The 16,728-nt window shown below is 43.0% G+C and overlaps 1 protein-coding gene across 5 annotated transcripts in view; it reads left to right on the top strand.

Annotated features, from left to right (window-relative positions):
- ACSL6 (acyl-CoA synthetase long chain family member 6) overlaps positions 1–16,728 on the top strand; it is a 112,203-nt gene that overhangs the window by 70,149 nt on the left and 25,326 nt on the right. For 4 of the 5 annotated variants that reach the window (XM_043553007.1, XM_027825805.3, XM_043553008.1 and 1 more), the window contains exons 9-11: positions 3,930–3,981; positions 10,897–10,970; positions 15,342–15,419. In XM_043553007.1, the coding sequence (XP_043408942.1) occupies positions 3,930–3,981; positions 10,897–10,970; positions 15,342–15,419 (204 nt within the window). Of the gene's footprint in view, positions 1–3,929; positions 3,982–10,896; positions 10,971–15,206; positions 15,285–15,341; positions 15,420–16,728 lie in introns of all 5 variants that reach the window. The other variant, XM_027825818.3, reaches the window with a different exon arrangement.

Below are 16,728 nucleotides of genomic sequence, written 5' to 3'. Positions count from 1 at the left end.
CCGGGAATGGCGAACTGCGGCCACTGGGAGCTGTAGGGGGCCGTGCCTGTGGACAGTCAACGTAAACAAAATATCTGGCAGCCTGCCAGTGGATTACTGATGGGCCGCATGCTGAAGGTTGCTGACCCCTTTATTATCCCAACAATAACACTAGACAAAGCTCTCCAGCCTGCCCTCTATCCTAACCTAACTGATGCCTGTCAACTGGCATGAACTCGTAACCTTCACCTGCAGTGTGATCCTACGCCATGAACCTCAGGACACTGACCCACCTCAATCTTCTATCTCACTTTTGGCCACCAAATAGCTCCAGACATAAGGTTGGGGCTAGTAGGGAGTCATGGGTTATGGTAAACATAAAGGGGTGAGCTAGCATTAGGAATTAAATGTGGGTTAATGTTAGGGGAGAGATGGCTTTTTATTGCAAATCTCATATGTGGTGACTTTAATAAAGCCTCAGATCCTGGAGTCATGTTATTTCATAAGAATCTCCATTTTCCTTTTTGGGGGGGAAGTAAATTTTAGCCTGATTGAGAGAAAAGCTTGAAAACATGTCCTGAGTGAATCCTAACGGTTTAAACCCCAGCCGCAAATAAAAACCACACTCTTTTTAAAATTATAATCCCAGGATTTTTAACCCAATCTCAAGATTTTTGGAGCCTGATTTTACACAAATGAGGTTCAAACGCTGGCCTGGGCTGGATATGTGGGCACAGATGAGGGTTCTAGTCAGAACCAGCATGTGGACCCAGACGACAATTAGGAGTAGGGCGGCAACAGGGCTCTGAGTAGGACTGGGCGTGATGGGAATGGGAGGGCAGGCTATGATAATAGTAAAGGCCTGCGGGGAGGCCCAGGCTAGGGCTGGGGCTGCCAGGGGGCCCTGGGCTAAAGTTAGGCAGCACAGTCTAACTATCCAAGGACAGTCTCTTGTGATGTACTCAGCTTGCTATCCAGTGCTCCTGCCCTTGCTACCACGGCTATGTTGCTATCTTTAGTGAGCTACCTTGATCAAAGCTTGTTTGGGGCTAGTAGTATGGTTGAATATTATGGTTGGGCCTTCTTGCTTTTCCTAGGCAGGGCTAGTGATGGTGTGTGCTAATGGCTTCTGACCAGAGTTAGGCTTGAGACTGGTTGACATTCTGTTTTTACAGTTTGTGCCTTTGGGCCATCCTGGCTTTTGATGGTTATAGGTGCTGAGGTTGAGACATTTGGTGTTGGTTTAGCTGGCCAGTTCTGGCTATGATAGGGTTCAGATGTGTTGGCCAGAAAAATCTACCTTTGGGTCTGAGGCTGGCTTGTTAGCTTTGATTAGGTAGGGTGCATCCCAGTTGGCTAGTTTGGAATAAGTTTAGCATTGGGGCTGGGTGACTGCCTCAGGCTAAGTTTGTGGCTGGAAATGAATATTCTAGGTTCATTTTTAAAAAGCATTTTCTCTTTGGAAAAACCTTTTGTGAGGGAAAAAATTTCAAGTGGCTCTACTGTTGACTTCACTGGGTTTGGATTGGGCCCTAAGCACCTTTCACTAGAGAAGAGACTATTTATGAGGTGTGCACAATGCAATCCAATGGTTTCCTGTTAGCACTGCCCCTTTCATTCTTCCAGCTTTTTAGAGCTGGACTTGGATTGGTCAATCTGTCATGTTCATTTACTACATTCTAAAGCAAAGAACAGAATTACAGATGGGGCTGGTATTAGTTCTGTGGAGTTAAAAAAAAAACTGTGGTGGACATTAAGGGTCCATACCTTCAATCCTTACTCAGGCAAAACTCCTAGTGGTCATTAACTCAGAAGTCATTAACTCAGCCCTGAAGTCATTAACTCAGCCTTTGTGGTTTGCATATGGACATCTCTAAATCTTGCGATAATAAAAGACAAGTTACTGTTATCTGAGAATTGCTTCCTCTCTCTATTTCAGTGGAGACTTGTGATGTATTTGAGGATAAAGGATAACTTTCATTCTTTTATGAGAGTGGCCCTTTACAGCAGAGTCTAGTGGTCAAAACCCACAGCCCTTTATTAGTTGTATCCCCGAATCCTTTTATCTTCCTGTTTCTCTTCCTACTTTATTTTGTTCTTGTATGATTTCTAAGCACTCAGTCCTACAAATCAGACTAAGAGCTAGTACTCTGATGTAATCTCTAGTAGCAGAACTCCCTTTTATTCACCTCCTGTCCTTGTTTCCAAGACAATCTCCCCACAAGGAAAACATGTCCTGACTGCACTGAAACCCCCTATTTCCCTGACACTACCATTTAAAGTGCTCAGCATACTGTCATTAGCCATACTAGGAATCAAAGGGCTTTGTTTGTACTACAGCGAGGGGTGTTCTCACAGAGTAAAAATGGGACAGGTCCTGCAAACACTTACACATGTACATTTGTTTTAGAGGTCTACCCTATTGAACTTCCTACTCTGTAAGACTGGACCCTAAAACAGCAGTTGCAGAATTACAGAAGAATAGGATTCGTGTGCCGACACAAGTCACCTTCATGGTCTTGGTTACATTATGTCTAATTTTACACTCCACAGCACGTCAACTCACAGTAAATGTTCCTTAGGAAACAAAACAATAACCAGAAAAGACAAATCACAATGGGTGGCCACAGCACAGTCATGAGTTATCTTCTGATCAAGTGGAAGATGACGTGCGTCATCCCTGCAGAGCCAGCTATGTGTAGCCAGATTCAATTCTAATATTAAGTATAATATTTAAATGGTAATTAGCAAAGTTTACCCGATGCGTATGAGTGGATCCCTCCACTACCGCCACCTTTGGAGACTTCTTGGGGTTTCTGTAACTGAAAAACGCACCACGGCAGCACCAGTCAAGAGCATTTTGAAAGCTGTTGAATTAGGTATGGTTTTACTAAGAATGACTGTGGTACTGCTGGGTGCACTCACGGCCAATTATGCAAAAGAGGCCTGTAATTCTGGGTGTGTTACTTTTTGGTGGCCCAACTTGACACACACAGGGCTTGATCTTCATAGCTGCTGAGCACTCACCGATCTTATTGACTTCAATTGCAGATAGCAGCACTCAGCAGTGAAAGTTAGGCCCAACATGTCTCAAACTGGGCTTCCAAAAACTAAGGCCCCCAAACATTTAAACATATTAACTACATTGTCAGATTAAGGCTGGATGCATGGTAGACAGAAACCTGACTTCCAAATACTTTACAGGTAAAAATGCTGAGTTTAATTTCCTACAGTCTTATTATTTGTTACTTGCATGTATTTGGTGCTTGTGGCTATTTGTGCAAATGCTGGTACCTTCCAAAAATGTCCCTAATTTTTAGAATGAATGAGCATTCAGCCAGAAATTAGAACAATATTTGTTGTTGTTCTTAATAAAAAGTTTATCATCCAGTTAGGGACCAGAAAAAATGCTATGTGACTTAGAGAACCCAACACATGACATGAATAACAAATAGAAAATAGCTGTTTTCAAACTCATCCTCTATATATTATTCATCCCAACTGTGAGACACTCATGAATAACAAATACAGATGAAGAAAATCAGGATCTGTTAGCAAATGATGTCCTAATCCCCAAAGGGGCCAAATGCTTAAATATTATTTTTAACAAGGAGTTCAAACAGCTGTCATGCAGAAGCTTGAGGACTGCGGTTTTCTTTCATTAGGGAATATAGCATATTATAAGTAGGCAAGAATCTTGCATGATGGACTCGTCACACTAAAGCACACTCCTTTAACGCACTTAAACCTAGGGGAAAAGAAGGAAACTAGACCAAATGGATAAACGTACCAGAGGAAGAATTACATTATGTGTTTTTGAAAAATCCAGGAAAAAATCGAAAGGACAGGGTTGAGATATTATTGGCTCAATAAAGAAGTGAGCACAAAGGCTAATGATGATGCTGACCTGTGACTCTATAAAATTTTCCTTTTTCTTTGTGTATTTCTAGCCTCCTCGACCAGAAGATCTGTCAATTGTCTGTTTTACTAGTGGCACTACAGGTAACAGAACAGACATTTTAATCGAAATACATGACATTAGACTACCAAACTCACTCTGAATACAGCTCACCATGTATAAACACAATCTCGCTCTGGCATCTATAGAACAATGGTATTTGTTTTATGTCTATTAAGTGTGTGTGTGTGTGTTACATCCAAATATATATAAAGTTATAATCAAATAAAAAACTTAGACTACACTGGTATAAAAATGCAGAAAAATTATTTTTTGTAACTCCTTAAATAATATATTTTGGCAATATGATTTTCCAAGTGTATGAAAATGTACTCTGTGTGTATCTGTTGGATTTTTTTAAAAATTTCTCTCTGCAGATGTAAAAATAAAAGAGCATAACTGATACTTATTCCCAGTATCCACCATGACATAAAAGCATAACACTTCAAAATAGAAAGGCAAAAATAGAAACCTAGAGCTAATCCTCTTCCAAGAGTTCTTCAAGCACCAATCCGAATTCATATTGCAGCATGCAGCAGTTATCTGTGGATTAGGAACACATTCCAGAAATGCACTTTAGTCCTGAAATACTGATTAAAATACCACTCTTTTGTCCACATCTGTCATAGAATCATAGAATATTAGGGTTGGAAGGGACCTCAGGAGCTCATCTAGTCCAACCCCCTGCTCAAAGCAGGACCAATCCTCAACTAAACCATCCCAGCCAGGGCTTTGTCAAGCCCGACCTTAAAAACTCTAAGGAAGGAGATTCTACCACCTCCCTCGGTAACCCATTCCAGTGCTTCACCACCCTCCTAGCGAAAACGTTTTTCCTAATATCCAACCTAAACCTCCCCCCACTGCAACTTGAGACCATTACTCCTTGTTCTGTCATCTGCTACCATTGAGAACAGCCTAGATCCATCCTCTTTGAAATCCCCTTTCAGGTAGTTGAAAGCAGCTATCAAATCCCCCCTCGTTCTTTTCTTCTGCAGACTAAACAATCCCAGTTTCCTCAGCCTCTCCTCATAAGTCATGTGCTCCAGCCCCCTAATCATTTTTGTTGCCCTCCGCTGGACTCTTTCCAATTTTTCCACATCCTTCTTGTTGTGTGGGGCCCAAAACTGGACACAGTACTCCAGATGAGGCCTCACCAATGCCGAATAGAGGGGAACGATCACGTCCCTCAATCGGCTGGCAATGCCCCGACTTATACAGCCCAAAATGCCATTAGCCTTCTTGGCAACAAGGGCACACTGTTGACTCATATCCAGCTTCTCGTCCACTGAAACCGCTAGGTCCTTTTCTGCAGAACTGCTGCCTAGCCACTCGGTCCCTAGTCTGTAGCAGTGCATGGGATTCTTCCGTCCTAAGTGCAGGACTCTGCCCTCGTCCTTGTTGAACCTCATCAGATTTCTTTTGGCCCAATCTTCTAATTTGTCTAGGTGCCTCTGTATCCTATCCCTACCCTCCAGCGTATCTACCACTCCTCCCAGTTTAGTGTCATCTGCAAACTTGCTGAGGGTGCAATCCACACCATCCTCCAGATCATTAATGAAGATATTGAACAAACTGGCCCCAAGATTGACCCTCGGGGCACTCCACTTGATACCGGCTGCCAACTAGACATGGAGCCATTGATCACTATCCATTGAGCCTGATGATCTAGCCAGCTTTCTATCCATCATCCAGCCCATACTTCTTTAACTGTCTGTTCTTGGGGTTGTCTATCACTCTGTACTACCCACTAGTGTCCTCAAAATGGCTTCCTTTGTGATAGCCAAGCAAGAGTCAACAACTGAAACTGAACGGCCTTGTTCTGAGCTACCTTCCAAGAACAGAAATGTCTATTGCTTGATAAGCACAGAATGTAGGCAGCACAAGAGTCTAGGCTGTGACCTGCCATCTACTGGGGAGAATGTGTATTGCAGAATAGGTAAGTGTGTTTATCAATTCCAAATACAGTATTTAATGCTGCAAGTCTATTAAAAGCATTTTTTCCTCTGCATCATATATGTTTTACTGTGGGAAGTTATACCTGAAGTGTTCTGCGTTGCAGAGAATGCAAACCAATGAATGAAGGGAGGTTTTTTTGTTCCATTAAGAACTTTATAATGAGTGTCCTTTATAAAGTAAAGAGTGACCATGGTACAGAATAAATGCCTCACGGTGGTGTACATTCTAAATATTGGACAAACCACGGCAAAGCCACTATAACTGTCAGGTATTTGCTTTTAGTTTAATGGCATCCACCGTACATATATGAGTCCCAGAGGCTAGCCTGACAGACTAGTGGTAAAATGACACACTACGATGGTAGGCAATCAGAACACAGCAATCACAGAGCCTTTGCTGTGTTCTGGGCTGAGAATGTTGTGGACGCAGTCTGCTCAGCCAATGCATGGGGGATGAAATCACTTCACTTCTCAGCCGCGAGCCCCTGGGCAACTCAGGTTCTGCACTCACATTCTGTGCACAGAGCTGTGTCCAGAACTCCTTTTCCAGACACTAAAGACATCCTCTAGGAGTTGGGACAGCAACTGAAGGAAGAACTGTAGGATCCTCCATGCTCAGAGAGGATGTTTATTAGTAAACTCAGGAGTGGATTTTAATTTTTGTATATGATTCATAGGATCAGACATACAAAATGCCTTCACAGAAGGAAGAGAGAGGTTGACTCTGAGATATTTGGACTCACCTTCATTTTTTTTTTTTTTCCTGATTTGTCAACACAACTCCTAACTGCGCATGAGGCAATGGTTGTTGCTAAGAGTGGAAATGTACATGAAACATTTTTATGCAACTCTGTATACTGACTGCTCTGAAAAAACAGTTTTTCAAGTACAGACCAGTGACTAATCTTCCAAGGAAACCTATCTCCAGCAGAGCCAATTGGATGTTGATGAAGGCTTTCCATGGTTCAGCAGAATTCACCAGTAACTCATGGATCCTAACTTGGTATAAGCAGTAGGGTGACCAGACAGCAAGTGTGAAAAATCGGGAGAGGGGGTGGGGGGTAATAGGAGCCTATATAAGAAAAAGTCCCAGAAATCGGGACTGTCCCTATAAAATCAGGACATCTGGGCACCCTAATAAGCCGCCATTTACAGGCTCAGAAATGACACTGGATGAGAAGTGTCATATGAGAAGTGGCAGACAAGCTCCTCACTGAAGTGACACCTGAAGACTGTCATATTCTGGTTATTGATTAACTGCCTGGAATCACTTACCATTGTTGATACTCCTCAGTCGTGCATCTGTGTCCATGTGCTGTGCTATCTTGAGGATATTTTGTGCTGTCATCTCTGTGAAGCAAATTCAAGTAGAGGATACTTTAATGATGAGTATTGGTTGATCATAGGATGACTATGAGCCGCCAATGTGATATGGTCGTGAAAAAAGCTAATGCAGTCTTGGGATGCATGAGGAGAGGTATTTCCAGGAGGGATAAGGAGGTTTTAGTACCGTTATACAAGGCACTGGTGAGACCTCACCTGGAATACTGTGTGCAGTTCTGGTCTCCCATGTTTAAGAAGGATGAATTCAAACTGGAACAGGTACAGAGAAGGGCTACTAGGATGATCCGAGGAATGGAAAACTTGTCTTATGAAAGGAGACTCAAGGAGCTTGGCTTGTTTAGTCTAACTAAAAGGAGGTTGAGGGGAGATATGATTGCTCCCTATAAATATATCAGAGGGATAAATACCAGAGAGGGAGAGGAATTATTTAAGCTCAGTACCAATGTGGACACAAGAACAAATGGATATAAACTGGCCACCAGGAAATTTAGACTAGAAATTAGACGAAGGTTTCTAACCATCAGAGGAGTGAAGTTTTGGAACAGCCTTCCAAGGGAAGCAGTGGGGGCAAAAGATCTATCTGGCTTTAAGATTAAACTCGGTAAGTTTATGGAGGAGATGGTATGATGGGATAACATGGTTTTGGTAATTAAATATTCATGGTAAATAGGCCCAATGGCCTGTGATGGGATATTAGATGGGGTGGGATCTGAGTTACCCAGGAAAGAATTTTCTGTAGTATCTGGCTGATGAATCTTGCCCATATGCTCAGAGTTTAGCTGATCGCCATATTTGGGGTCGGGAAGGAATTTTCCTCCAGGGCAGATTGGAAGAGGCCCTGGAGGTTTTTCGCCTTCCTCTGGGGCACGGGTCACTTGCTGGAGGATTCTCTGCTCCTTGAAGTCTTTAAACCATGATTTGAGGACTTCAATAGCACAGACATAGGTTAGGGGTTTGTTACAGGAGTGGGTGGGTGAAATTCTGTGGCCTGCGTTGTGCAGGAGGTCAGACTAGATGATCATAATGGTCCCTTCTGACCTAAATATCTATGAATCTATGAATGATTTAAAAATAAAGCGGGGAAAAGCTATATCACTAATATGCTGTTGTTCCATCCAGGATGGGTTCTGGGAAAGGACTTGTAGCAAAGTGAACTCTGTTTGCCTGGACATTCTGTCAAATAGTCCCAGGCTTCTGGTGATTAAGGTTATGAAAACTGGTGCTCTTCTCTGATATGTTTAGTGTCACAAATACTCTGGGACACTGAATCCAGCTGTTATTCACATAGAAAAAGGGGGAGGAAGGAAGGGATATATTTTCCGAATTTCCTATTTGCAATGGTGATGATGATGGTTTAAGCAAACCGAGCAGATGTTCTGGATTATCTGAATATGCAATGAAAATCTTCACGGACCGAATAAGTGAATTCAAGTTTTGAAAGAAACTAAGAATCCATCTCATTTCCCAGGATGTCTGAAGATTTCTCGCTGGGTACTGAAAGAAAAATACTTAATTGATATAGTTGGGGGTATATAATCTAGGATGCATTTCAGCGAGGTAATCAAACTAAGGAAGAGTATCTAATAATTGTTTTGAAGAAAAATTCATGGGGGCAGGTTTCTCTTGCTGGTCTGAACGAGAAATGGATGAGTGGACTGGTGCATTCACAAGTTTCTCCTGAAGTCAACTCTGTGGAAGTACAGCTACCCTCTGAATTGTACAGGCTGATTTGAGAGAATTTTTTTTGGCAAGACACACAATGTAAGACGAGCAATTTCTTGGTCTCCTATGCACATCTACTTTTTAGCTTGGCTCACAGAATTCTCTTTCTGTCTGGATTCCCATGCCTGTCAGGCTGCCCTTTTCCCCCACCCATGAATATATTCGTACTTTATAAGAAAACCTGCCTTATCAAGCAAGCATCTGACAGTCTGCGTGTAGCACTGAAACTTGCTGGTGGCAGAACGGTTAGCTCTCTCCCTGACTATGGGTTATGAAACAGAATGGCATGCATGTACGTTACACCAAAATAGTACAACATTTTAGAACTCTTTCTCCGTAATATAGTAACTTTGCCAATTTTTTGGTAAAAATTTTTTGGTTTTAAAGATGGGATTAAAGTGCTTGGAACACTGTTTAAAGACATGTTCTAAAATACTCTACATTTTATAAATGTCCAGTTCATTCCAATAAATATGTTCGGTGGCAAATGTTTGTGTTCAGGGTTCACTTAATTCGTCTGAATGTTGGGTGAATTTGGTGTTCATGCAATGAAGGGAGAACGAAGAGAACACGCATTGTGCAGTCTTGCCCATGAGGCTCTAACTGAGCTCAACACCCCTGCTGTTCCTGGGCAGTAACTGCTGATAGTGCTGACCTGTGCAGGGTCTTTGTGATCTGAAGAAGTATCCACAGAGGGAGTGGCATGGTACCTGCAAAGTTTGTGAACTGAAGAGGAATTGAAGCCCAGTCCCTAAAAGATAGCCTGATACATTAACCTCCAAGCCACTGAGACCCCTTCTAAATGCCAGGGGCATGATTCATTTATCCAGGGAGCAAATTCTGCCTGGACGTGTAGTTTGGGCAGGCCCATTTACTTCAGTGGGATTCAACAGGGCATGGTTTGATTCATCAGGCACCTGTTATATGACAAACAGCTCCATCTACTTTTCGTTAAAGAATGAAGGCTTCTTTGAGGGCCAGTTCCACCCAGCCCGTCCCAGGAAGTACAATACAGTGGCTCAGTCTGATTTTAAAACTAATCTACTTACCATTTATGGAGGGGAAATAGGGCCCACTTCTGACAATTGTACTCACACTGAGTAGCAACTTACTCTGTGACTAGTCCCTTTTAAGAGTGGTGAAGAGGGTTGGTGCTGAGGCAAAGGAAGATATGTCAAGTCCTAGTCACTAGCACTTCAAGGTTGGGAGTCCCTTTACTCCTCCTGACCATGGTCCTGAGAATGGATCGATGCTAGGTGTTTTCTATTATTTACATGCTCAGAAGTATTTAATGTTCTGTGCTGACTGTGTTCTATTTGCCTAGGGGTAAGAAGTGCTGCAGTTTTATCAGTGGCCCTGTGGCGCTGTGTGTTACCCAGTAATCTCCACACTTTGGTGTATTGAGAGGTGTGAACATCAGAAACGTTATTCAAGTGGCCATGAAGAAGCCAAAACTCAGAATAGAAAAGACAGTGGTGCTAATGTCAGTGAACTGCCAAAGAAACCTTCAAGTAAAGAGCTCATTCTTAGCCAAAATCTCGGTGACTGGTCTCTGTGTCAAATGGTATCTTGAGCAGCTGCAAACAGAGAAGAAAACCTTCAGTTAAAACATGCTATGCTCATTTTACAGTAATACTTTATAAAAGTTGCATATCATTCTTAAATCCTCTGATTCAATGGCTGATTCACAGTATCTGGCCCAGAGAATGGGCAATAAAATCATGCTATTGGTCTTCTGTGTGTTTATATTGAAACAGTTCAAGCTTCTTTGTATATTTTATTGCATAGAAAAAACTCATTTGTGAAAATTGCTATTTTAGGATTCAGGAAGGGACACTGAAAAGAATTTTAACATCTCCAGGTCTTAGAAGCCTTTGAAAATTTACTACAGGGTCTTTTATTAATGCTGTTTCTTTTTTCTTTTTTTTTTCTTTTCAGGGAACCCCAAAGGTGCTATGCTGACTCACAGGAATATGATTGCTGATTTGTCAGGCTTTCTGAAAGTGACAGAGGTGAATACCTTGATCTAGAGAGTGTTACCGCATCCTTTGACTTTTTCAGTTTGAATTTTTGGGTTATTTCAGATCTATCGAAGATGTGGAAATATGTTCAAGGAGATAAGTGAAATCTCACTCTTGGGGCCCAAGTCATTGAAATAGGAGCAAGGTTAAGCCCTTAATGGTGAATGACAGTAGATTTTCCCCCTCAGCTACAGCACATGCATTTGGGGCCTGCTCCTGCGAGATGCTGACTGCTTTTAGGGAGCACCCTCAACTCTCATTAAGTCAATGAGTTGATCTTGCAGTACTGGGCCCCTGGTCAAGGCCAAAGAACCCAGTAAAATTGTGACTGGTGCTTAGAACTTAAAAAATGATGACAAGCTTCCCAGGGATGCCCATACAATAAACCAACCCCTAGAGAAAATTAATATCCCACATGTTCATTATTTGTTTGCTAGCCATCGTTCTGCACACAATGTATATAACGTATATGATAACCTATGCAACATATTTTAAATATTACAAAAATCGTTTTATTTATATTAAAACACAACTTGTTACATCCTGTATTTTGAGTATGATATATGTGACACTGTGTAACATAATTTTTAAAAAATAGAAAACTGGCCAGTTTTTATATGGTGCAGTACATTTAAAACATGCATTTGGAGACCATACTTCCTGTATGGGAAACAGCACTGCTGAAGCACAAATCAATCATGTTAATAGACTGCTAATACTTAAGTGGTGGAAAGAATCTACTGGTACACTGTAAAAGGACCATTGGCTGAACTATTACAGTTAAAGAAACAAGGTACTGATAACACACCCACCTGTTTCCTGGCTTGAATCTGTAAAGGTTCCCTGGTGTAAGTCCCAATCCTGCAAATACTCATGCATGTGATGAGAGTAATCCCACTGAACTTGTTTAAGTATCTGCAGGATTGGGGCATCATTAATGATCACCATAAAGTGTCAATGGGACCGTTGACAGTAGTAAGAACTAAGAGCTTGACCCTGCAAGATACTGAGCACCCTCAAGTTCAAGGGAGTTTGAGGCTATTCTGAATTTTGCAGAATCAAGCCCCAAAAGCCTGATCCAATGTCCATTGCAGGAAATAGGATTTTTTCCATTGATTTCAAAGGGTATTGGTTCAAGACCTAAGACTGCAATTAATAGGGTTGCTAACTTTCTAACTGCACAAAACTGAACACCCTTGCTCTGCCCCTACCTTGGCCATTCTCTGAGGCCCCACCCCCACTTACTCCATCCCCGCCCTGTCGTTCGCTGTCCCGCACCCTCACTCTCTCGCTCATTTTTACCAGGCTGGGGCAGGGGTTTGCTGTGCAGGGGAGGGTGAGGGCTCCGGGGGGGGCTAGAAATGGGGGGTTCAGAGTATGGGAGGGGGCTCCGGACTGGGTCAGGGGATTGGGTGCGGGCTCAGGGGTGTGGCCAGGGAGGAGGGGTTTGGGGTGCAGGAGGGGGCTCTGGGCTGTGGGGGATGGAGCCAAGGAGTTTGAAGTGTGGGAAGGGGCTCCAGGCTGAGGTAGGAGGTTGGGGTGTGGGAGGAGGTACTGGCTCTGGGCTGGGGGTGCAGGTTCTGCGGTGGGGCCAGAAACCAGGAGTTCAAGGTGCGGGAGGGGGTATGGGCTTCTGGAGGGAGTTTGGGTATGGGAGGGCACTCAGGACTGGGGCAGTTGTGTGGGAGGGGGTGTGGCTCCGGGAGGGAGTTTGGGTGTGGGAGGGGGCTTAGGGCTGGGGCAGGGGAGGGGATGCGGTGTGCAGGCTCCAGGAGAGAGAGTGTGTGCAGGAGGGAGCTTAGGGGTGCAGGCTGGGACAGGGGATTGGGTGCGGGCTCTGGGGTAGGGCCAGGGATGAGGAGTTTGGGGTGCAGGGTGGGGTTCGGGGCTGGAGGTTGAGCCGAGGGGTTCAGCGTGTGGGAGGGAGCTCCAGGCTGGAGCAGGGGGTTGGAATGCAGGAGGGGGTGCAGGTTCCAGGCAATGCTTAGTTTCGGGGGCTCCATGGAAGCGGTGACATGTTCCTTGGCTCCTAGGGTTAGGCACGGCTCTGTGCGGTGAGTGCTGCCTTCGCGTGCAGGCACTGCCCCCCGCAGCTCCCATTGGCTGCGTTTTAAAAATGAACTGACTTTTTTTCTTTTTTTTTTCTAAAAAGTGTTTGTCAAATGCCAAGGAAAGGCACTTCCACAGCAGCCAAGTGTTTACCCTGGAACAAGCCTGACCATATTTGCCAAATATAAAATAAAATACTGTCATTGTTGGTTTTGGGGAGAAAAAACAAAGATTTTCATTTTTTGAAAAATATTGCATCAAAGGCACAAAATATTTCCTTTTTAGCAAAACTGGAAAAATATGACTTTTTTTCTTCAGTGATGAGACTGGTTTTTCGCAGCTATACTTTTAGATAAGGAGACCAGTTTGAAGAGACACTTGCGGGTAGACTAGCAGATCTCAGTACCTTAGTTTCCTGTACACAAGAGAATATTCAGGCTGCCATATAAAAGAACAGGTGAAAAAAAGACCCTGAAAACACTAAATTCTTATTACACCTGACCTCAGGCGGTGACAGGAAAACCTGCCCCAAAGAGAGTCAATCTCAATATTCCTTTCCATGGGAAAGCAACTAAGGCGCTTCTATTACACGCCATTATTTTGCACCTTGGGTTGACAGATACAGCAGAGTAATGGGAGTGCAAAGTGGATGTGAAATGATACCACGGTGATTGAGCAAGGTTTTAAACCCCCTTTGCCCTGTGTACAAGGTGCAGCGTAATGGATAATCAAGCCATCAGTTTCTGTAATCGCTGTAATATGGCTATCCCTACACCTTGGGGAACTGTTTTATGTAGAGAAGTTTCTTTTTTGTTTTTTAGCTTTCCTTCTGTTGTATGGAATATGTGAGGCTAAGGGCCTTTGTTAAATTCCAGTCCAATAAGACACAATACGAAATCTTAGCAAACCAAACAGTTTTTTTTCTTTTTATAATTTATTCAGCCTCTTTCTTCCCCCACATCTGTCTCTGGGGCACCGATAACGTAGATGCTTAAAATTGGAAGAAACACTAACCAAAAAGAATTAATTTTTGCAGCTCAGTAATCCAACATATTATTCTGACTAAAATCAATAATTAACCTCTGCAGAAAATCTGGCATCTTTCAATCTAACGGCCTGAATCTGCACTTGGATCTGCACAAGTGGCCCTTGTGCCTCTGCAGAGCTCCACTAACTTCAGGGGGGATGCACATGGGCTAAAGGGGCCGTCTGTTTGAATCCAGTTGCAGGATCAGGGTTGTAATTAGGGGGAAAGAACCCATCTCTGTACAGGATTAAACTTTTGATATAAATTTTCTGCTTAATAAGCCCAAATCTTCAAACCTAGACATCATGGCTAGGAGCCAGACTGTCAGCTGTGTTAAGCTCACTCCACACTGGCAGAGTGGCACAAAACAACTTTAACGCTACCCTAATGGGACATCTTGAAGATCCCACCAAGATGGAGGAATGCTGGCCTAGTGTAAAGCTGGGGTGGCCAGCTTTATGCAATCCTCCTGCTAACCCTTGGTTCAGGGGCATGTAAGGGTCGGATGGATGAAGAAAAAGGTATTCCAGAAGCAAAAGAAAGTTAGAGATAGAACACAATGTATTCCACCAATCCCCAACCAGCAGAGCAGCCCTGGGACACCATTCAAACTTACCTTGGGGGCCATTTTGGCCCCTGGCAGTCCCAGTATTGACAGAGCTCTTCCCTACCTCAGCTGCACTGAGCCTGAGGGGAAGTGTGAATGTGTACTCCGTGCAGCTGAGCACTGTGCCGTAATAGTTAAATTCTGAATCTGGGCACTTGAAATGCCAGACACCCATTTTGAGGCAAATGCCAATTTGAGTGTGCAAATCTTTATTTGATCACCTCACTTTAAAAGCCTATGTAGGAAAATATGTTCCTCGGTGTCAGCAACTGTCTGCAGTATGAGCTTGATAAATACACTCTTGCAGTGGGGAGAGTTCTCCATTGCTCTCTATGTACATCCTTGCACTCTTTACTACTCCTGCTAACTTAGCTTCATTGATGATGTGGCCTAACGCTTCGCTTCGTATGCTGCTCTCTCTCTCTCGATAATCTTTACCCTTTTGCTCCTCTGGTGCCTTTTTCTTTTTATTATTTTATGACTCTCTTGTTGTCTTCCTGTCAGTGTTTCTTTCCTTTCTGTCTCCCATGCCCTTCACCTGCAGAAAGTGATCTTTCCGAGACAGGACGATGTGCTCATCTCCTTCCTGCCTCTGGCTCACATGTTTGAAAGAGTTATACAGGTAAGAAACCTGTCTGAACTAACTAGGCCTTGTGGGGCTCCTTGTGTTTTCTTCCAGAGTCAGTGGGCTCCTTCTTGTGAGGATATATACATTTCCTATTTGCCTTTAGCACACATATTTGAGGAAATGGTACAGGTAAGGTCATGGGGTCAGTGGAAGTCCTCTGTTTCCACACTAAAGAATAACGAAATAAAATTGTAAACATGGCAAATACTCCACAATATACTGGAGAGCTCAAACAGATTGTACTCCAAAAGTGTCATGGGTGCAGATTCTGATCTCATTTGCACAGGTAAATCTGGGGCAACTCTAATAGAGTCTCTGGAGTGTAACTGAGATTAGAAAATGGCACGTGCAGAAATAATTATGTTTTGGAGGCAAAAGATATCTATTATTTTGGGAGGGCAGCTTTTCAAAGTATTATAGAACCAGCAATCATGGTGGTTAAAATAATATTGCACGTATTCTTTATCAACTCCACTCCTTTCTGATGGTGTCAATAAATCAGATTTGCAGAAACTGAAAAGCAGGAAAAAACCCCACAGTGGTGACACATGCAGTCTTCCTGGCAGATCAGTGTATAATGCACAATAAGTGGAAGCCATCGTCTCTTGGAAATAATGACAAGTAGAAGTACTGACTCATGCCAGCCCATATAAGTGACTTCACTTTCTTTCCAAATAAGGCAGATGATAGCTGCCGGTCTGAAAATCCATGAACTAGAGATTGGCCAGAACTGTGACGTTTGGATCTGGATTCAGTTCTGACTCAAATTTCCCAAAATGTAGTGGGGGCTCAGATTCTGTGGTCAGATTTGGACTAACGCCATGTTTTTTGGATCAGAATCTGAACCCAAGCTTTCCCAAAGTTTTTTGGGTTTTTTTTGTTTTTTTGGGTGGGATTTTAGATTTGGAGTTCTGCTTTGGGCCTAACTCTAATAACAGCTAGACCAGACTTAAATTACTGTTTGCCATGTTAAGAAACCTGCAGGCTCCTGGGATTACTCTTTAAACCTCCATATCTCGACTACTTACTTTTTTTAAGTGCTCCCTGTGCATATACAGTGATTATTTTTTCCATATGGATCTTTGATTATTTAGCCAGGAACCTGCTGCACATGTGAAGTACAGTATGTGGATATGACAGGGTGATATTTCTTAAACCCACAAGCTTCTATTGATTAAATTCCTATGGTTTTATAGTCAGTACCTGGAGAGTAAGTATTAGCCATGTTGTTGTAGCCGTGCTGGTCTCAGGATATTAGAGAGAGAAGGTGGGTGAGGTAATACCTTTGATTGAACCAACTTCTCTTGATGAGAGACAAGCTTATGCAGAGCTCTTAAATGTGGCATAGCTGCATAAATCCCATTAACTCAGTAGGAGTTATATGGCTATTCCCTCATGGCTTTGGAAATGTAAGATTTAAGATGGGGGAGGATTTTCA

The sequence above is a fragment of the Chelonia mydas genome, chromosome 8 (genome assembly GCF_015237465.2).
Source record: "Chelonia mydas isolate rCheMyd1 chromosome 8, rCheMyd1.pri.v2, whole genome shotgun sequence".
NCBI classification, from domain to species: domain Eukaryota; kingdom Metazoa; phylum Chordata; order Testudines; family Cheloniidae; genus Chelonia; species Chelonia mydas.
The sequence above is the reverse complement of the archived record's forward strand: the minus strand, read 5'-3'. Positions and strand labels throughout refer to the sequence as shown.